Source organism: Capricornis sumatraensis, chromosome 1 (assembly GCF_032405125.1).
Source record: "Capricornis sumatraensis isolate serow.1 chromosome 1, serow.2, whole genome shotgun sequence".
Classification (NCBI taxonomy): Eukaryota; Metazoa; Chordata; class Mammalia; order Artiodactyla; family Bovidae; genus Capricornis; species Capricornis sumatraensis.
The window spans coordinates 188,006,498-188,027,462 of NC_091069.1; the positions used below are offsets into that span (position 1 = coordinate 188,006,498).

The 20,965-nt window shown below is 45.8% G+C and overlaps 2 protein-coding genes across 2 annotated transcripts in view; one reads left to right on the plus strand and one right to left on the minus strand.

Moving 5' to 3' along the window:
- The first annotated feature begins 3,060 nt into the window (after positions 1–3,060).
- TMEM41A (transmembrane protein 41A) lies at positions 3,061–12,030 on the plus strand. The gene is made up of 5 exons (XM_068978721.1): positions 3,061–3,179; positions 5,519–5,672; positions 7,719–7,880; positions 8,440–8,578; positions 10,241–12,030. The coding sequence occupies exons 1-5, from the start codon at positions 3,061–3,063 to the stop codon at positions 10,459–10,461; spliced, it is 795 nt and encodes a 264-aa protein (XP_068834822.1). The 3' UTR covers positions 10,462–12,030.
- Positions 12,031–18,134: 6,104 nt separating this feature from the next.
- MAP3K13 (mitogen-activated protein kinase kinase kinase 13) overlaps positions 18,135–20,965 on the minus strand; it is a 119,134-nt gene continuing 116,303 nt past the window's right edge. Inside the window, exons 13-14 of the mRNA XM_068976898.1 lie at positions 19,726–20,023; positions 18,135–18,317 (exon numbers count right to left, since the gene is read on the minus strand). Of these exons, the coding sequence (XP_068832999.1) occupies positions 18,216–18,317; positions 19,726–20,023 (400 nt within the window). The 3' untranslated portion in view covers positions 18,135–18,215. The remainder of the gene's footprint in view (positions 18,318–19,725; positions 20,024–20,965) is intronic.

Here is a 20,965-nt window from a genome sequence, read left to right on the forward strand (position 1 = left end):
GCATGGGCTTGGAAGGGACCGATGTTTAAGATGCAGTCCTGCTCGACACTCACAGCTCTGGACTTCATCAGCCCTTAAAGTGACTCCATCTGAATACCTGCTTAGCCATCATCCATAAAAGTGATGATGAGACTTGCTTTTCTGGAAGCTTGGCCACATCGTTTCCTCTGTAGCAATATCATGCTCTGTAACTCTCCATACTCTCCCCCAACCAAAGGCAAAGTGAAGCCCTTGAGAACAGGAGCTTTTCTTCCTCTTCTCTGCTGTGCACATCCCCGGCCCAGGCTCAGTGTCATTATTCATTCAGTTTCCCTCCTCCTATATTCCTTTGACTTCTCAAAATCAACATGTTCCAAACCAAACAACCAGTCGTTTCCTCCCTAGGCCTGGTCCGTTGATTTAACCAACTATTATTAAGTGTGTTATGTTTAGCACTCTGGACTTTGAATCCAGCGATCTGAGTTCAAATCTTGGTAGGACCTTCTTTAGTTTGGGCTTTCCTGGTGGCTCAGACGGTGAAGAGCATGCCTGCAGTGCAGAAGACCCAGGTTCGATCCCCGGATAGAGAAGATTCCCTGGAGAAGGAAATGGCAACCCACTCCAGTATTCTTGCCTGGAAAATCCCATTGACAGTGGAGCCTGGCAGGCTACAGTCCACGGGGTCGCGAAGAGTCAGACATGACTGAGCGACTTCACTTTCTATTAAGTGCCAATGAAAAGCCAGGCACAGGGTTAAGGGCTGGGACACAGGATGGTGAGACCTTGTCTCATTTACAGAAGTGTTCACTGTCTCCTGGGGAGATGGGTGATGATGCTGGAGTACAGTATATGCCCGCAGGAATAAAGATACTTCACAGGCGGCCCTAAGCACAGAGAAGGAACAGCCTTTTGGACTGCAGGAGCTGGAGAAAGCTTCTCAGAAGAGGTGACAATTGCCCTGTGTACTGATGAAAGAGTAGGAGTTTTCAGGCAGAAAAGTTGTCACAGGCACAAACTAACATCATGTGTGTTCAGCTGGAATGGCAGATTTGAAGGGAGAAAAGAATGGAGGGCTGAGAGCAGTCCCACACAAGTGTTAAAATGGAAAACTTTGCACATACATAGAAATAGGGAAAATGGTAAAATCCACCTCCCTGCACTCATCACCCAGCTTCAGTAATTATCAACTCAATGGCCAATACTGTTTTGTTTATGTCCTTACTAGCCATTATATTCAGATTCAGGTCAACAAGGTGAAGTTTAAAATCTTTATTGTCTTCAACAACTTCGGTAAGATAAAGATGCTAATAAAGCCTTCTTCTGAAAGAAATGGAGTTAAAAAGTCATTGTTTCTCCTTTCTTCCCATTATTTTGATGCAAATCCCAGACATTGAGTCATTTCATTTCCTTCCTGCAAATCCCAGAATTTTGAAAATATAAAATGTATCTTTTTTCTTCTTCCTACAAGTGAGTCATAATATAGTCTAACACTGCAACTTGTTTGATTTTTAGTCTACCCATCTCTCCGGCTACTGTACTGTATCTGGATACACAGAGCTGCTTCCCTTTTTCAGGAAGCTGCTTAGTATTTGTTCCATTTGTGAATATACCACAATTAACCTCGATAGTCCTCAAATGATGGGCATTTGGCTTGTTCCCAGTATCTTCGTATCAAAACAAAGCCGACAGAATACCCTTGAACATAACATCTTTGTCTGCCTAAGGGCCTATCTATGGGTTAAATTGCTGGACGTGGGCTTGTTAGGACCTTGTACACTTTGAATTCTGACAGGTCCTCTATATGTAGCCCCTCAAGAGGAGCTTTGAATGATACGACAAGGATGTTTCTGTTCAGGCTTGTGACATTTTGGAGTCCTCTCTGTCATTCTCCATGTAGTTGGTCATGTCCTACCAGCTCAACTCTTCCCGGTCTGTCCATCTTCCTCCCCACTACCGTGGTCCTGGCTCAGGTCTGCGTCCTTTCTCATCAGCTACCAACTCAGAATGCAGCCTAATCATCTGCCAGGGAAAACATCCTAAAATGGGAACTAAATCATTCTCTTGCTTAAACACCTCTGGTGGTGTCTCCTCATGTACAATATTAAAAAAAAAAAAAATCCAACTACTTAGCTGCTCTTCCATGCTTTCCAGTTTGTTGCCACTGTCTCATTTCTCACCCCTTTAGGCTTCACAGAAACTAGACGCTGGCCCCGTACTGGGGTCCCCAGTTCACCTTCTCTTTCGTGTCTCTGTTGTGGAAATGTTGCTCATCCTTTAAGGTAAACTCAAACCCCACCTCTTCCATGAATCCACGCAGTACAGAACCACTAGTTTTGGACCCAGGGTGACTTGGATTCTAATTGTGGCTCTCTTGGGGGATGTCACTTAATCTGAGACTCAGATTTTTCATCTGCTCAATAAAGACAAAAAACCAAACTTGCAGAACTGTTGTGAGGATTAGGGATACTGGGCACATAGTAGGAGTTCAATAAAAGGAAATTCTCTTTATTTCCGTGGTCACTTTGATTATCCCACCGCACTGGACTGGAGCCTCTGGTTCAGCTGATGGTCAACAAGTCTCTTGACCACTAGACTGCAAGCTTGCTGTGGTCAGGGTTCCTGATTCACCCTGGACGTCCTAACGCCTGGCAGGGACCCAGGAAATAAGTGGAGAAAGAGACAGAGGTAAACTATAAAAAATATATACAGACGGAAAGAGGACAGAAGCAAGAGCAGAAGGAAGGAAGGTTTCTTTTTTTTTAATATAAATTTATTTCAATTGGAGGTTGATTACTTTACAATATTGTATTGGTTTTGCCATACATCAACATGAATCCACCACAGGTATACACGTGTTCCCCATCCTGAACCCCCCTCCCTCCTTCCTCCCCGGAAAGGAAGGTTTCTGCCGGATTCTAGACCCAGGGGCTCGCGGAGTCCGGGCCGGGGGTGGGGCCCGGTGATGGGGGCGGGGCCCGGGGCAGACCCCGCCCTTGTCCGTCTGCTAACCCGCTCCGCTGGCGCAGCCGGCAGGCAGCGAGGTTCCTGGCGTTACTTCCAGGACGCTCCGCGGGGGCCGCGATGCACTCGCTGCTCGGCCTCCTCCTGGTCTTCGCCGGCAGCACCTTCGCCCTGTACTTGCTGTCCACGCGACTGCCTCGCGCGTCGACTCTGGTCTCAGCCGAGGAGGCTGGAGACAGGTGCGTGGCGGCGGTGACTGGGTCCGAGGTTCGGGTCAGAGGAAGGGAGCCAGGTCCGAGGATGAGGTCTGGGAACCGGAGATTCGGGTTCCCGGATCGGCGGCGTCGGAGGCCGGGATTTGGGGCTCAGTCTTGGGCAGGCCGGGTGAGCTGGAGCCGGGACCTGGCCCTGGCTGGGATCTGCACGCTGCCGGCCGCGCGGGAGTGCGGTCTGGTGCCTTCTGGTTTTGTTTTTTTTTTTTTAGTTGCGGAGGGAAACGCGCGCCTAACTTTGGGCTGATCCTGCTGGAGCATCTCTGCTCCCCCCAGTTGGATCGCCTCTTGAGCGATGTTCCCGTCGCCTTCCCAGGCCCAGGCCTGACCCCTATTTGCATCCCACCTTCGCCCCGATGTGGACCCGCAGCCAGTTCGTAAAGACTGCTCTCAGCCTCCCTCCTTCGTCCTCCCCAGTTCACTTCTGGTCAGATCTGCCCTTGGCACTTGAAGGCATATCGGGCTTGAGGAAAAACGTTGATGGACAACTTTAAATTATTCACTAATTAGTTATCGACTGTCTCTTGGTTGTCTCAGCTTTTCCTTTTGCAGGAGGTGGTACAAATACCTACTGGGCCGGTTTGTCGTGAAACCGGCCTACTATTTGTGAAGATAATGAGGATGTATGTTACTTATGTTTGAATATTAGGACAGCTGTTTTCAGTGACTGTTGTTTTGCTCTAGCTGGGAAGGCTGTGCTGTGGGTGTCAGAGTAAGAGAAACATTCTAATGAGAACCAGGAGGGTTTGCGTGTAATTGATCATTGATGGATTCCAGAGTTGTTCAGATGGCAGAGGCAAGGTAGCCTTTGTACAGGGTAACCCTTGTACAGGAATCAGAGTACACTGAGGACCATATAGAGAGCAGGGTGAAAAGCAGGCTGGTTGAAAGGGTTGGTTTCAAGCCTGACATATTATCAAGAAGATTATGTTTATGGTGTGGGACAAATACACTTTCCCAGGGAACCTTTAATTGGCTCCTTTGTGGTTGATAAAGCAATCGTTTTACCTAGTAACTTAAGTATGAAGTTTGAATTGTCCTTGGCCTAAAGCTTAGGGGGGAGAGTTTACCCCTGGAAAGGAAGGCAATTCAGGGCGTTTAATACTTGCCTAGAAATTAGTCCATTTGCCTCTTAGGAATAGTTCTTTATCCATTCATCTGTCAGTGGACTTCTAGGTTGCTTCCATGTCCTAGCAATTGTAGATAATGCTGCAGTGAACATTGGGGGTACATGTGTCTTTTTTAGTTATGGTTTCCTCAGGGTATATGCATAGTAGTGAGATTGCTGGATCATGTGGTAGTTTTATTTCTAGTTTTTTAAGAAATCTCCATACTGTTCTCTATAGTGGCTGTATCAATTTACATTCCCACCAACAGTGCCAGAGGGTTTCTTTTTCTCCACATCCTCTCCAGCATTTATTGTTTGTAGATAAAGAAGCTGTGGTACATTTATACAATGGAGTATTACTCAGCCATAAAAAGGAACACATTTGAGTCAGTTCTAGTGAGGTGGGTGAACCGAGAGCCTGTTATACAGAATGAAGGAAGTCAGGAAGAGTAAAACACCTGTCATGTATTGATGCATATATATGGAATCTAAGAAAATGGTACAGATGAATCTATTTGCAGAGCAGGAATAGAGACGCAGACATAGATAACAGATTTGTGGACACAGCGAGGGAAGGAGAGGATGGACAAATTGAGAGAGTAGCATTGATGCATATACATTACTGTATGTAAAATAGATGCTAATGGAAGTTGTTGTATAACACAGGGAGTTCAACCCCGTACTCTGTGACAACCTAGACAGGTGGGATAGGGTGGGGAGTGGGAGGGAAGTTCAAGAGAGGGGGCATATGTATACTTACGGCTGATTCAAGTTGTTGTATGGCAGAAACCAACATAATATTGTAAAGCAATTAGCCTCCAATTAAAAATTAAAAAAAAGACTAGTCCATAAAATCTGAGAGCTAAGAGGGAACTTAGTGATTATCCACCATTAACCTCCCATTTTTCCAATAAGGAAACTAAGGCTCAAGGACTAGCCTGAGATCATACCACTGGATAATAGCAGAGTTCAGATGCTACGCCAGGTCCCTTGCTTCCAAACCAAGGCTCTTCTTGCCTCCACTGTGTAATAAATATCAGGTCATCCATCATCCTAGCCTCCCACATCTCTGCTGGTTCCCAGCAGACCAGATGATGGGCACATTTAAAAATCTGTTTTGGAAAGAAGACACAGCAAGTGACTTTATTAGGTATGAGGCTGTTTTCGACTGTTTCCATCTGCTTTTCCAAATCTCCAGGTCACTATGGTTTCCCTCGGACCTGGCTGAGCTGCGGGAACTCTCCGAGGTCCTTCGAGAATACCGAAAGGAACACCAGGTCTACGTGTTCCTGCTCTTCTGCAGTGCCTACCTCTACAAACAGAGCTTTGCCATCCCTGGGTCCAGCTTCCTGGTCAGTATCCTGCCCTCCTCCTGTGCCTGCCTCCCAGGAAGCCACGTTCTTTGCAGAGGGGCCATTAGGCTGCAGAGCCTACAGGTCAGAGGACAGGCCACCGTGGCTATTGTTTGTTGACAGCTTTCCCTGTGTCAGGCACTGTCCTGGTTGCTCTACCTGCTCGACATTATTTAATTCTCCCAAGAGCCAGTAATGGGCACTATTATCTGCATTTTACAGACAAGGAAGTGAATGGTGAGAAGTTAAGTCCCTGATGACGAGGCGAGGAGAGGGTAGGGCTGGGGTCTGAACCCTCGCCCCACCCGCTACCCTCCAGCTCCAGAGCCTGCCTTTCCTCTCAAGTTTGCTGCTTTTGTTTCTAAGGATTTGACAGCTGTGGAGCACTGTCCTTGAGACCTCTCCCCTTCTACATGTTGGTTTCTTTTAAAATCTGTTTTCTCCACTAGTCTGTGAGTTCCTTGAGGGCTGGGCCTGTTCCTTGTTCACAGCCTGTGTGTTTGCCTGGCACAGGGAAGTGCCTTTGTAAGCTTCTGATGAACAGATGCAGGTTGTTCCTGGTGCTTTTAGGCTGGAGAGAGTCGGGAAACTTCCGATTCACTTGGAGTGGTGGGGACGAGTCACTCTGGTTTTCCAGGCAGCCCCCTGGCTCTCGGGAGCTGCAGTGTTAGATCCAGGCTTGCGCGTGGGCTCTTGGATGCTTCTAACCAGCTTCCACCTCAGGTGATACAGGAGAGAATTTCTGCTGTCCTCCCAGCAGCATTGTAAGCTGGTTGGTATAAATGTGTATGTATATTATGGCTTTGGGTAGGTTTAGATCCCAGCTGTGTAACAGTGAGCCAACCATTTAACCTCTCCAACCCTGCCTCCTCATCTGTAGAACAGAGACTCTCCTACATAACCCCCTGGGATTGTTAACGTGGGAGGATTAAATGACCTAGTGGGTGCAGAAGAGCTGACACAGTGATGGTGCGCCTGGCACACAGCAGCTTCTGCACTGAGCAGGCAGCCTTGAAAGCTTCCTTCTGTCCTGCTTCTCCCTCCTGCCCCAACATTCAGCTCAGGCTGGATCTGCCTCAGCAGTGTCTTTGTTAGCACCTGGAAGAAAAGCAAACATAGCCACGCCAAGAGAGATGGGGACATGTGTGGTGCCGGAGGTTAGAGGCCATCTGTCTCCTGGGCTTGCCCCCATCTCTCTTTCTCTCTTGAGCTGATCCCTCTGCAGGGCAAAGAGCTGGCTGCTCCCTGGGGGTGCCTCCTATTTCTTCTTCATGTGGCCTTGGGCACCATACTTAATCTCACACTGGTAGAATGAGGTGAGGCTGGCATACCACCCAAGGTCATATTGGGGATTAAATTGGACATGTCGTCAAGTCCTTAACACATTGGAGGTGCTGAGGAGATCCCCACCTTCTCGCTTCCAGGTCCTTTTATTTTCTCTCTTGGATTCCATGTTTGGCAGGATGATGTCTACCAGCCAGACTGCATTTAGGAAGTATTGGTTCACTTTTCCCTTTTGGTTCATCGTAGGCTTTTTTGAGTGTCAGCTAGAAACCTGGTCAATACAAAACCGCCAGGGTTAGCATACCACAGAGATGTAATTCCTGCAGAAAGCAAAGAAACACAAGACATTCTTTCTGTAAAGCTCTTGTGGTCAACTAAGGGGAAATCCATGGTTTGTGTCCATTTAGAATAGCAAAAAATAACTTGAGAGCTTTCTTTCTGCCTCCCCAGAGCCTCAGGGTCTGCAGGACTTACCACAGCCCATGTGGAAGGCTGGGTGTTAGGCGTAGATTTTCCCATTTAATTCTGTCTTGTCCTCTGAGGTTTTAATCCTCTTCCCAGTTTTAAGGGTGAGAAGACTGAAGCCAGGGTTGTAGTTCCCAGCTCTTTCATCGCCTTTCATTCATCTCTTTACAATGGGAATAGGGTTTTTTGTCCAGGAAAATCACTGAAGGAGGAGGGAACCTAGGCCTCCCAGGCTTCAAGACGAGATGGCTGGCAGCTGGCGGATGTCCTCATGCAGAGCGTTTGTTTCCTCTGCAGAATGTTTTAGCCGGTGCTTTGTTTGGGCCCTGGCTGGGGCTTCTGCTGTGCTGCGTGCTGACCTCAGTGGGTGCCACGGGCTGCTACCTGCTCTCCAGTGTTTTTGGCAAACAGCTGGTGGTCTCCTACTTTCCTGACAAAGTGTTCCTGCTGCAGAAGAAGGTAAGGTTAGAGGGCACCTCTGAGTGCCGGGTCCCTAGAAAGTCGTGGCATGGCCCTGAGGGGAGTGTGGTGCAGGGGTTTCCCACAGTGCCCCCCTGCCCTGCTGCAGGAGGCTCCAGAGGGTCTGTTGATGTCTCCTAGAGATGAAGGCCTGAGCTCAGCCTCCAGCTCCATCACTGCCGGCTCTGTGTCTTTGGGCAGGTTCCTGACTTCCGAGCCTCAGGCACCTCCGTTTCTGGGGAGGTGGGGGCTGCACTAGGTCTCCGTTGTGGTCCCTGGGCTCTCTAGTTGTGGAACTCCGGCTTAGTTGCTCCTCAGCACGTGAGATCTTAGTTCCCCAGCCAGGGGTCAGACCTGCATCCCCTGCACTGGAAAGGAGATTCTTAACCACTGGACCACCAGCGAAGTCCCAGGCACTTCCTTTTTAAAAATGAGGAAAACAATCTCTGCCCTGGAATTTATAGAATATGAGAAGTATCTAGAACAGTGCCTGGCACCAACAGATTTTTCACCAGCTGGAGACTCTTCTGCTTCTTAATGGCCTTGTCTTTGGCTTCAGGTGGAGGAGAACAGAAACGGCCTGTTTTTCTTCTTACTGTTTCTGAGACTTTTCCCTATGACGCCAAACTGGTTCTTGAACCTCTCGGCCCCGATTCTGAACATCCCCATCGTGCAGTTCTTCTTCTCTGTTCTTATCGGTAAGACGTGGCGTGTAAGTCTGAGTCTCACAGTCGTCATGGGCACATGCCTGCCTCTGTGAGCCAGGCTCACGGAGAGCATCATCCAGCCTTGTCTAACGTAATTGTTCCTGATAGCAGGTCTACTTGGGCTTGAACATGAAAACCCATAAAAATACTTCTGGAAAAATTAGGGATTGTTCATTCTGTACCTGTATTTAATGCCTATTGTGTGTTTGCACTGTGCTAGGCCCTGGGATTAGAAGAGAAATCTGTGTAACACACGACCTGGCCCGTAGTAAGGGCTCAGTGAGAGCAGAGTTCAGGTTTGTGGGTGGAAGAGAAGGTGGAGGCAGGGGAAGGTCAGAGCAAGGGCTTCCTGTTTGATTTTGGCCCCTATTTCCATTAAGATCTGCCTTAGGAAGAGCTAGTTCCTTCTTGCCTTTTGCCAATTGTATGACCTTCAGCAAGCTCCTTACCCTCAATGAGCCACTTGGCTAAATGCGAGGCTAGGATGACAGCAGTGTTTAAGTATCAGCTTCGGACCACTTTCATCTGAATGGAAAAATGGCTAATATCCTGTGAAATCAGTGACTATTGTTTTCTCCACACTGGAAGTAAACTACCCCACCCTCTCCAAGCCAAAGGCAAGGATCGTCTCTCTTAAACCTTCTTTAGAAATGAAGGAAAACACTACTCAGGCCTCTGGGTCAAACACGACAGATCTGTGGTTGAGCAGTTGCTATTAATAGGGAATTCCTGGGAGAAGCTGAGATCTTAAATCGAAGCAGAATCAACCACAGCTAATTCTGTTAGACCAGCGTTTAGATGAGAGTGCCTCTGTATCTCTATTAGCAGCCTGTAATTGACCAGGTGCACGAGGCTTGGAAGGACTCCAGAGACCAGGGTTCTAGTTCTGCCTCTGACAGATTATATGACCTTGATGAGTCTCATCTTGAGGCATCATCCGCTAGAGAAGAGGAGTGGATCATCAGGGGGCCCCAAACCAATCAGAGTCTTGGGAGTAGGAGTCAGGAGAGGCTGTTCGAATGCAGGTTCCTGGGCTCTACCCCCAGACCCAGAGGACCAGAGACCCTGGGGCACTGCCTGAGAGTATGTTTTTAACAGCTTCACGGGGGATTGTGATACAGTCAGCCTCTTGGGCCACCAGTCACTTTGGGGATCCAGTGGATTCGATGATGTCTTACGGACAGTACAGAGTATGAAATAGTACTACTACTTCTAAGAAACTTGTTTTTATCTTGGGCATACTGCACAACTCATAATGCTGGTGTTTCTCTTTGCTTGGGCTGTGGGGTACTCAGAACCAAATCTGGGGACGCTTCTAGCAAATGAGTGAACTTTATGCATTTTTGCCTTAATTTTGTTTATTCTTCATTTTGTTTTATTCTTGTTTTCCCGTTTAAAAAAAAATGTTTAAATCTTAGCAGACCATCTCAAGTCCTTTTGTTTAATGAGGCAAATGTAGTGGGAAGCGAGGAAAGGAGGGGAAGGAATGGAAGAGAAGAAGGGAAAGAGGAAATATGTTTAGGAGTCAGAATTGTGCGACAGTCACGTATGAAACTGGAGTCACTGTTGTGAATTACTGGTGAATTTTCTGAAGCACTACTGGTCTTCGTTTTCCTGTCCCAGAGTAACAGGATGTCCCTTTTCTTCCTCCAGGTTTGATCCCATATAATTTCATCTGTGTGCAGACGGGCTCCATCCTGTCCACCCTCACCTCTCTGGATGCTCTTTTCTCCTGGGAAACTGCCTTTAAACTGCTGGCCATTGCCCTGGTGGCCTTAGTTCCTGGAACCCTCATTAAAAAAGTTAGTCAGAAAGACCTACGTTTGAAAGAAATAAGCAACGCTCATTCTCTGAATAGTAGGAAGGTCACGTGATCTGGGTCTCTTGGGTGCTATCTCCCTGGACTCTGTTGCTTATGTATGTAATGGATGTGGTCCTCTGAAGCCCCTCATTGTTTTTAAATTATTCTCAATAGGTGATCTGGACACTGTTCTTCTGTATGCCCTGTCCTGTCACGAAGGACACTGTGCTCTGGAAGGTGAATCGTATCAGATTCTCAAACCAACCAAGATTTAGCAAGACACTCTGCAAAATGGATGGCCTCCCAGGAAATCCTGTTTGTATTTTATTGAATAACAAGGAACTCAGGGTAGTGTGTCATCCTGGCCTCTTGTCAAGCCCTGAGCTGTCTCGGGAGAGGATGCTGATGGCCCTTGTCTGGCGTGCCTCTTCCGCGCAGGGATCGGCTGTCGTGACAGGCTTTATCCTTTTTCGTCCCTTGTGGACATGCTAAATGTAGATTAATGACGTGAACCTACATCACTGATACCACACTTCCTGTTAGTCTCCTGAAGAGTGTTTCTTCAATACATTTTTTTTTTTTTTTTGCTGATGACCTACCTCTTGCGTTAATGAAGGGAAACAAGCTGACAAACTGCATACAATTTCCATGTACAGCTCAGAAGCAGTGATTGCTGAAATGCTCTTTGTTCAGACGCACTGATGTTTACCACATGTCACATCTCCTCTTGGTTGCATGTCCAGACAATTCAGCTGATTGCAGTCAGACTATTAAATATCAGTGCAGCTCACTCTGTATGTTATGAATATGTTCTGGAGAAGTGCTTACCTATCTGTGCAGAGCCCTCGACTCACCTGAACCAAATGACCATCAGTACCTTTTTTCTAGTCTGTCCTTTCTGTGTGAGAATGCCTCCTCTGTCTTGTTAGGAGAAGGGACTCGGTACACCGTACCAGCTGGTATGCAGGTACCAGCCTGCATACCCTCCAAATGCTTTTTTTCATTTCCTGACAATAACTAAGGGATAATTCTGTTTTATCTTTCAATTCAGGGAAATTCAAGGAGAAAACTTGGCTTTGGATTACTTTGTTGTGTTGTGTTTTAATGAATCTGTAGCTGTCTGCTTTCTATAGCTGTACTGTTGTAATTGGCACAGATCAATTCAGTTCCAAGGACAAAAGGACCTTGGCACCTAAAATGAACCGCTCTGGGATCCTGTGCCCCACAGGAGGAACTCATCATTTCTTATCAGAACTCTTGCCCTTGGGCACCATCTGCTGGCTTTTGATTTGACTTGGCCAAGACTCTTGCCAAGGCTTAATGCAGATCAGTTGTTCTACACGAATTCTTGGGAATACTTGTTCACTATAAAGAATGAATTCCCAAGCAGTGTTTTTTGGACACAGTATAATCTATAAAAACATAACAAGTACTTCATTTTTAAGCATGTGTTGTTTTAAAAGAAGCTTGAGAACAAGAAAGAGCATGAGGAGGACACCAGCTGGACTTGAAGCTCTGTGGTAGAAGCGAGGGGAGACACTGGAAGCTCTCCCCACTGCTGAAAGCCTGTACCCTTTGCCCTTTACCTGGATCCTTGGGTTTGTCTCTCTCCTTCCTCCCCCTTGACTTCGCAACAATGTGCCTTAGCAGTTGTGACTTTACAGGCAAAGCAGTTTGCCAAATAAATAAATATGTATTCTGTATGCTGTGTGTTTGTGCATGTTGCTAACTTTGCCAGTGGGATTCAGGATTACCTGAGATCAGACAATCCAATGTGTCTTAGCTTTCTACTCTTGGATTTCTTACCAGTTGTGTGCATTGGAAGATTTTCATTTTTGCCTTTTCCCTCTTAGGCACATTTGAGAGTCGGGTTTTCATACCAGAGAAGTAGCTGCAAGGTGGACAGCAGGAAAGCTGTGGGGAAGGAGCAGAGCGCCTGTCTCAGATGTGGCAGAATAATCATGAAGAGACAATCACACAATGGTGGTCGTCTCTTCTTTCTGTGGATATGTCTGATGAAAATGCCACAGAAACCAGCTTTTCTCACCACCTATTTTTCCGGGCTGCAGGAAACCCAGTCACGTAAAGTTTTCCTTTCCCTGACAAATTCTAAAACTTGTGAAGGTAGCTCCCAGGACCCAAGCAGTCCCTAAGGAAAAGACAGGACAGAAAACAGTAACGTCCACCTTGTTTAATTCCATGCATTTGTTTGCTCTGATAGTCGCTCTTGTTCCCGTCACTGTACAGTTGGTCGATACAAAGAGGGAGAGCCGGCATCAGAACCTGCACAAGGAGCAGGAGAACTGAGAGAGGCCACAGAGGTCGCAGAGGAGGGAGTTCATTTTGAGACCTGACTACCAAAAAGGAAGTTAATCTGCTTCAAACTGAACTCACATTTCATTGCAATCAAGAATCAAAGTGGGTTGTCACACTTCCAGAATCTAGAAGTGGGCACTCCGAAGGGAGCGAGCTCCTAGTAACACGGTCAGTAAAGGACTCCTTCCTGTTAGCCTGCACCTTTTGGTGGGGGTTCCCTCTGACCTGCAACCCCTGGAGGACCCCGTCTGCCTGGTCACCAGGTGACAGCCTAGGGCCAGGAGCCAGCATTCCCCTGAGTGCTGTGAAGTGGCTCTGGAGAGCAGGCCTGGGACTTGGTTGGAAGTCTCCTCACAGTACCTGTTCTGGTGGCTCAGATGGTAAAGAATTTGCCTGCAATGCAGGAGACCTGGGTTCAATCCCTGGGTCGGGAAGATCCCCTGGAGAAGGAAATGACAACCCACTCCAGTATCCTTGCCTGGAGAATTTCACGGACAGCCTATGAGGTCACATGGAGTCGGACACGACTGGACGACTAGTACTCGCTTCCCTTACAGTGGCCTTGCTGTCTGCCAGGGGACTTGGCTCTGTGGGAAATTCTGCCAGTGTGCTCTGGTCACGTGACAGGGAAGCCTTCACCCAACTCCTTTTGGGTAACCCTATTTCTCAGAACAGTGAGCTCCCCTCTTCTGCCACCTGTCCCTGAGAAGTGTTCCAGTTTCTACAAAGGTCCTCCACTTGGCAGTCTAGTCCGTTCCAATTTGAACAGGTGCTGCAGTATTCGCTGTAACATGCAAACAGGCAGACTAATGTGATTTCTTCTGTGCTAGCCTGTATATGTTGGTAACACTGCCGGTGTGAGTATATTAGGGCGTTTTTTCTATGAAATCAGCAATGAAGAAAATTCTTGCTGCCTAGACAGGCACTCAATTCATACTGACGGTACAAGTCGAAAGTCTTAAAAAGGATGCCACATCTACCTCAGTTTCACAGAATCTAAGGAAGAAGCAAGCAACTAGGACTTCTTAATTAACCCTCTGCTTATAGAAGGTGGTAAGGAACAGGCTCATTTAACACAATGAAATGATGTAAATGAAGAGACATTTTGGAATTCAATTGCAAACATACACCACAGGGGCAATGGGTGGAGGCATGGAGGAGCCTTTTTCCTGCCTTTCAAGCTGCCCTTTGCCCACAGGGTGGGACCTATAAGCAGCATACTGGTACATCCCATCATTCTCCCGTGTGGGCTAACTCAAGATCTCGAACCACCTTAGGAAACTGTGAGGTTAAGGGTGGGACAGCAAATAGATCTCCCCTTGCACACCATTCCAATCAAGTGGTAATTATTGCTCCAAGTGCTGTATTGTGAGAGGTTCGGAGGTTGTGTCCAGGCTCAGCAGGAAAGAATATGGTGATTAACAACACAGTTTGGGATATTGAGCGTGAAGACAGTAGATGGTGGTATGTGGTGGTATTCTGATTTCTGGCTTGGTAGAAAAATGAAACACAATACAGCAAACTCTACTATGAGCAGAGCAGGGCAGGAATTCCTTGGAATTTGTAGAATTCAGTGGCAAGAAGTTCAAGTAGAAACATTTTAAGAAAAGGGGGTGGAGAGTGAGACATAAGGGCATGGAAGAAAAAGGTAAATCTTTTGTCAGTAAGGATACATTCACATTGAAAAAAAATCAGTGCTCCACAGTGGGAGAGGGCATTTAAAATTAGGTTGTACCAAGAAAACCCCAAACCATCAAGTCTATTATTACTTGGATAAGAGGCAAATTCAGTACAATGAGGCCCTGAAATGGAACTCCAGTGTACTAATTAAATACAACTAAAAATATCTTTAATTCTAGAAGGATAGATTTGTTGATACCAAAGTTTTTAAATATCTGAACTTCAAGTAGGTCATACCAAAACATCTTACAGCATAGCTAGCTCTTCACCTCCCTGGGAAGGTGCTCCCCACAATCTAGCAAACAGGTCTAAACTTTAGCAGTGGTAAAGTCTATTTTAACTTCAAAGGAGATGCAGGCTTTAGCAGTAGTAAGGTCTATTATAACTTCAAAGGGGATGCAGGCTTCTCAGTCCCTCTGCTAAGCAATTTTAAGAGGAATTGTTGTTCAGAGGACAGGATCTAGAAATAGATGCGAATCAAATGCTCATCTGCAACACAAATTAAAACTCATTATCTTGCCGTCAGTCAAAACCAGATGCTAAACGAATGTGGAATTCATCCCAGGGCGGTTAAACTTTTGATCTGCAACGAAGCTTGAAATGATAGTCCTGGGAGTTTCCTTAAAGCGCTGTCGCCCAGTTGTCAGACTGAAGAATTAGCTCTTAAATTCCCTGAGCTCTTCATTCCACACTCTTCAGATGACAGTGGGGCTGTTCTCAAACACACACCAATTCAAAATCGTCCTGGTTACTTCAAAGCAGGCAATGAAGGGTAGCCTGGGATAGAGAAGGCATTTCTCTAAAGACACTGTTCTACTCTGAAGCCTCTAGTCACTTCTACTAAAGAAAATAAGTAAAATGTTCAATGTGGAACTTTATTCAGCTCTTGACCATACAGTGAATGACCTGAAGATTCAACACTGTCTGCGGCCCTAACACGCTCTTAACAGTCAATCCAGTTAGATATATGGCATTATCATGACAGGCAGTCCAGATGGGAATTCAAAAGGTATCAAAATGATGAGGTATTGTAGTGGATTTTCCAGAAAGATCATCACTGAAAGGGATAAGACACATTGACCTTCATGTTTCTCTTTGGCCACTATAGGTAGGCAAGGCCTGGAAAAGCTGAAGGGTCAGTGTTTTATGTTGGACAGAAAGAGGACACAGAGTTGTAGCCTCTCTGTTCTCAGAAGAATGAGCCAGAGAGATTCACAGTACAGTGTGGTCTGAAGTCAGAGGATGAAACATATGGGATTTAAACGGTGCTTTTCCAGCTCTGTGACTGAGAGATTAGGCCTCAGGCTAGAATTTTTCTAATCATCACCTCAGCTAGGCATTTTTTTTTTTTTTTGTCATGCCATCTATTTCCTTTTTTTATTCTCCTAACTAGGAGGAAAAAAGGTTGGTTTTAAGGGATTTAGCAGGAAGGAGATTACAAACCATGTTGCCAATTCTTGAAACTATCCCACAGGCCCCAGGCAGGTTCCCTGTAGGCCTGTTTCTCTCAGGGCATTAAATAATTCTCTTGTGCTTCTAATGGATCGCATGATTTTATTTCTTAAGAAACTTTAGAAAGTGTACAGCTTTGGAACTTTGTCCACCGCTCAGTCATCTGCCCACCTAGGAGCTTTTGTGATCAAGTCAAAATCACAGCGTTAACCACTGGGCCTCAGGGCAGTACCCGCATCCTCAGATGATTGTTGTTGTACACAGAAAATGAGGGAATACAGCTAAGACGAATACCAGGGAGCTCCCACATGGCAGTTCCATTTTCATTCCTTCATAAAAATCCATAATAACTCATGGTTAGCAATCAACACAACCACTGTGCTACACCGTAAACCACACCTTCTGATCGACAGAAAATGAGAAGGATAATAATTATTATAAAATAAAGTAGCAATGATAATAATGCCATAACTTAAGATCTTTCATGTAGTCCAGCTACAGAATTCATACAAAATGGAATAATTTAATGAAACAATACTGCTCTCTGTATAAGTTAAACATTTTCCTTCATCCTACCTAAGAGCTATAAATTATAGACACTAAATTTTAAATCAATGTCTCAACATAAAGTGTAAACAAATGGAGGGATCAAACAAGCAAAAGGAACTGCTCTGAATTCCCTCCTGCTTTTGCTTTTTGGCTGATGCAATCAGTGTCACTTGGAGGAGGGCGATGCTTTTACCTGTACTGGAAATGGTTTAATACCTGTGTGTGTAAGTCTTGCCTGATGTCCAATCCGATGCAGTGTCAAAGCGTTTAAACCATCCTCTCTAGGTCTTGAGCCGAGAAAGGGTGTTTGGCAGTGACTAATCTTGGAGACAGAAACTAGGCCAACATCTGTTTTTATATCAAATTCTAGATTAAAATTTCCTTAAAGCAGATACCTTGGTTTGTTTCTCAGAGCCCATGATTCTGGAGACAGAAAGGATCTCAGGCCTTGGACAACATAAAATCTTTCCAATCTCTGCTTAGCATCAGTTGTTCTTTCTGTGAATTTCCAAATCCAATTATTCAAATTTGCATGGAGCCAAATACATTTTACAAGTAGCATTTAACAGAAAAGCTGTTGTGGTGGGGGAAGGGGCTGCCTTCTGCAAATGGCCTGTTTTGCCTTTTTTCTGACAGTGGCAGCCACTCACGAAAGCTTCTGGGGTTAGAATGAGTTAATACAAACATAAGGTATGGTCTGGGACTGGACACTGGGCAGACTCATACACCTCCTAGCTGCCTTCAAGGACTGTTCCATTTAAGTTAATAAAACTCTAGAAGACAAACAACCTGGTCCCAGGGAGGGGTGATTCCCATCTTCTCCACGTAGTTAAACTGAGACATTCTGTGCATGTCCTTTCACAAATTGCACATTTGCTTTTCCAGCACTGTTGTCTTGCCCTTCTCTCTTCCTCAGGCTCTCCCTCCCCTGCCCCTTTCTTCCCTAAAAGACATAGTCAACAGGTAGGAAGGAAGTAGGATACAGGAAAATGGCACTCAAGTCTGAAAAATCAGCACACTGGTCAAGGTAACACACTTGCCAAGGTCATGACACTGACAGCAGTAAAAAGTGGAATATTTGTCAAGGACAAGGTTGGACACTACCTGTAAGTCTCACTACCAAATGCTGCTTAAACTTTAAAAATGAGATCAGCTTCCACATACACAGTTTTGAATACATGCCCTCAAAGACCTTGGATACCAGTAGCTGGTCACCAAACTTTTCTAGGTCTTTGCATCTCCCATCTGGACAAGCTGGTTGAATTTAGTGTGGTCTTTTACAAGTTCCCTGGAATTGCTTTTCTTCTGCTGCTCTTTGTTTTCTAAAATGCTCATTATGTCTTGCTTTGGCTCTTCTTCAGTCACTTACAGCCAAAAGAACTGGTCCCCTGTTCAAGTAGCAATAATACCTCCTGGTCCCACAAACTCCCAAGGATGTTGCTCCTAAATTTCACTTTTTTTCCTTTCCTCCTTTTGCTCTTTTTTTTTCTGCAAGAAATTATTGTCTTTTTCTCTATCATATATAGTTCACTCTTTACAGTACAAAGTGTTAAAATGTCAAACAAAAATAAATATCAATGTTACAGTAGCTAGAATATTCAATAAAATAGATCCCTGCCATTCTTGATTGAAATGTTCAGTGAGACTTAATTTCATTTGGATATTTTTCTCCAGAGATTTGTGAAGTCTCATGTTCCTGTTATTGCAGCTCATTTCTAGGGGTAAGAAAGATGGGGCAGCTCTCCTCCCAGACAAAAAAGCAGGGGGAGAATGGGAAGAGTCTGGGGGTAGGGTGAATTTGAAATGATCTTCAGGGTGGGTGTTCTTTCATTACCAGGTAGCAGAGCTGTAGTGTTTATTGGTCCTGACTGTGGCATCAGAACATTCCCCATCTGAAGAGTCACAGTCCGATTCTTCAAACTGCATAGGATTCTGCAAAGTCAAGACAACATAAGACCTTAATTCCTTTCTCCAATTACTCAGTAAATGTATTTTGAACACCTCCCATGTGACAGGTCCTGTGCTGGGTTACTGGCTAACATACATGAGACCAGACCCTGTCCTTGTGGGGCTTACGGAGAAAGAAGACTTAGAAAGATGATGATGACAATGATGAAAAAGACAGTGAAAATAGTGTACCACAGTCCCCCATATATTGTTCACTACGTTCCAGACACTGCTGTGAGTGCTTTAACATCCATTAATCCATTTAATCCTCTGTGAAATAGAGGCTGTTATCATGCCTGTATATGGGATAAGGGAGCTGACCTACAGAGAGGTTAAGTGGCTCGCCCCCTATCACACAGTGAGTGAGTGGGGAGGCTAAGGTTGGCATCTGGGCAGTCAGACTCCAGGGTCTACTCTTCCAACCATGATGTGACCCATCCTCTGAGAAGGCAGTACTGTATGTTAACTGAAGTGGTACGTGTGTTCTGACAGCACACAGGGGCTGGTGCGGACCTGGGGGAGGGAGGCGGATACCCTCAACTAGGTTGGGAGATAGGGTCAGAAGTGATGCTTGAGTTGCATCTCGAGGTGAAGGGTTCCTGAGCAGTTTTATGTTCGCGCTTCATTTGGGAGAACTACCCCATTTTGGGAAGCTCTATTATCTCTGTAGTAAGTCCCCTACATACGAATGAGTTCTGTTTTCAGAGCACATTTGTAAGTCCAATTTGTTCATTAAGTCCAACCAAGTTAGCTTAAGTACCCAACTAAAACAATCAGCTATACAGTACTGTACTGTAATAGGTTTATAATACTTTTCACACAAATAATACATAAAAAACACACAAATAAACATTTTAAATCTTATAGTACAGTACCCTGCAAAATACAGTAATACCAGCTACATCACTGCCGTTTCTATGCTTGCTTCCAGACATCCTGGGCTTGAAATATCGATACTGCACTATTGTACTCTATATAGTGCTGTGCAGTAAAATTACACAGAAGCACAACCGCTAGGAGAAGGATGCACACACATGACAATGTACGCCAGACGCAGGAAATAACTGAAGTGACTGGACACGCAAACACGAAAGTTGGCAACTTAAAGATTCATACGTAGGAGGCTTACTATACTTCTACTTACTTCATAGAGGAAGTTATTTTATCCTCTATGTGTGTGTGTTAGTCACTCAGTTGTGTCTGACTCTTTGCAACCCCATGGACTGTAGCCCACCAGGCTCTTCTGTCCAGGGGATTCTCCAGGCAAGAATACTGGAGTGGGTTGCCAGGCCCTTCTCCATAATTGTAAAGGCCCTAGGGACTTGAGCATGTTCTAACACAAAGATCTGCAGGAAAGGGGACAGTGATGAGAGGAGAAGAGAGAAGACCCCACCTCATAGCCACGTTCCTCCGCACACAGCTTGCCCAGAGACATCTGTGTTTTCACGCGGCGCACAGCACACTCCTTGTCAGAGAGCCCATCCGAATGTGAGGATATCTCAATGGGGATCTCTGGCGTCTGGGACAGCAGGTCATCAAGCTTCTCTGCCAGGCGATCTTCGAGTTTATCTGCTAACTCATCAGGGCTGTTTGAGTGGTCACTGGTATTTCCTTCCTCGCCATCAGACACAGAGAAATTCTCAGAGCTAAAGGTGGAATATGACTGGCAGCTGCTGATACAGCGATGGGGCCTAGAACCACAAAGAACCAGAGGAACTTAGTCCTGGGAACGGCTGTTTTTCTTGTCTGTTGGTCGCAGCCTTGGTGGGAGGTGATCTAGTCTTCTGCTTGCCCCGGAGGGAGAGCCCAATCCAGAAAGGAAGAAACTATTTAAAGCAACAGGGAGAGAAATCTGCATTTCCCTTTCCATTTGGTTTTCTGTGCTTATGTGGCTCCACACAACGCTCCAAAGCTGATGGCTACTGCTGGTCTTTGGCAGTGACTGCATTTCTCACTGGGCACGGGGGCCTCAGAAGGCTGAGCGCTGTTACCACCCTGTGGATCGACCCCTAACAGAAATGAGCTTGGAAGCAACGTTGACTCTGTAGCTCTGGGCACTGTCCAGCAGTAGGTGCTCATTCCAGGTAAAGTTGGGGTTTAGCCCTGATGAGACAAAGCTTCTGGGGAGTGGGGAGGGGATTTATAAAACTTCCTCATTTGTCTCCCATTGTTTACAAAGGAGCCTAGTAAATAAGAATGCTGTTAGCTTACATTATCTTAAAATAACAAAACAAACAATAAAAATGAAGACAGCCTCTCCCTCAGTCATTGTCTGACCTTCCTGTATTTCTTAGTACAAAGTGATGCCGATGGCCTGTGATCTGAGGTTGGCTGATGACCAGGCCAGGTGATGGGCTGGAGTGATAGCATCAAGAGTCCAGATGGAGGAAGCCCAGGTGGGAAAGGGAAGTTAAGGTAGGACTCACACAGCTTCCCAAGGCTGGTAACCCAGAAGGGAGACAAGGGGAAGAACGTTATAATTAAAAATGCAAAACCGTCAGGTTTAAAACAAAATTTGTATCATAGCAAGAAAGAAAGGTGGGAAGCCATCAGGTAGGCTGAGTTAACGGTGCCCATAGGAACAAATGCTGGAAGTAATTGTGACGCCCGTAAAATCGGGTCAGAGGGTGAAA

What these genes read in the sequence shown, in the direction of transcription:
- TMEM41A (XM_068978721.1), top strand. Translation starts at nt 3,061, where the DNA reads ATGCACTCGCTGCTCGGCCTCCTCCTGGTCTTCGCCGGCAGCACCTTC. An exon ending in TCCCTGGGTCCAGCTTCCTG is followed by an intron (nt 5,673 to 7,718) that starts GTCAGTATCCTG and finishes TTTCCTCTGCAG; the next exon opens with AATGTTTTAGCCGGTGCTTT. An exon ending in TGTTCCTGCTGCAGAAGAAG is followed by an intron (nt 7,881 to 8,439) that starts GTAAGGTTAGAG and finishes CTTTGGCTTCAG; the next exon opens with GTGGAGGAGAACAGAAACGG.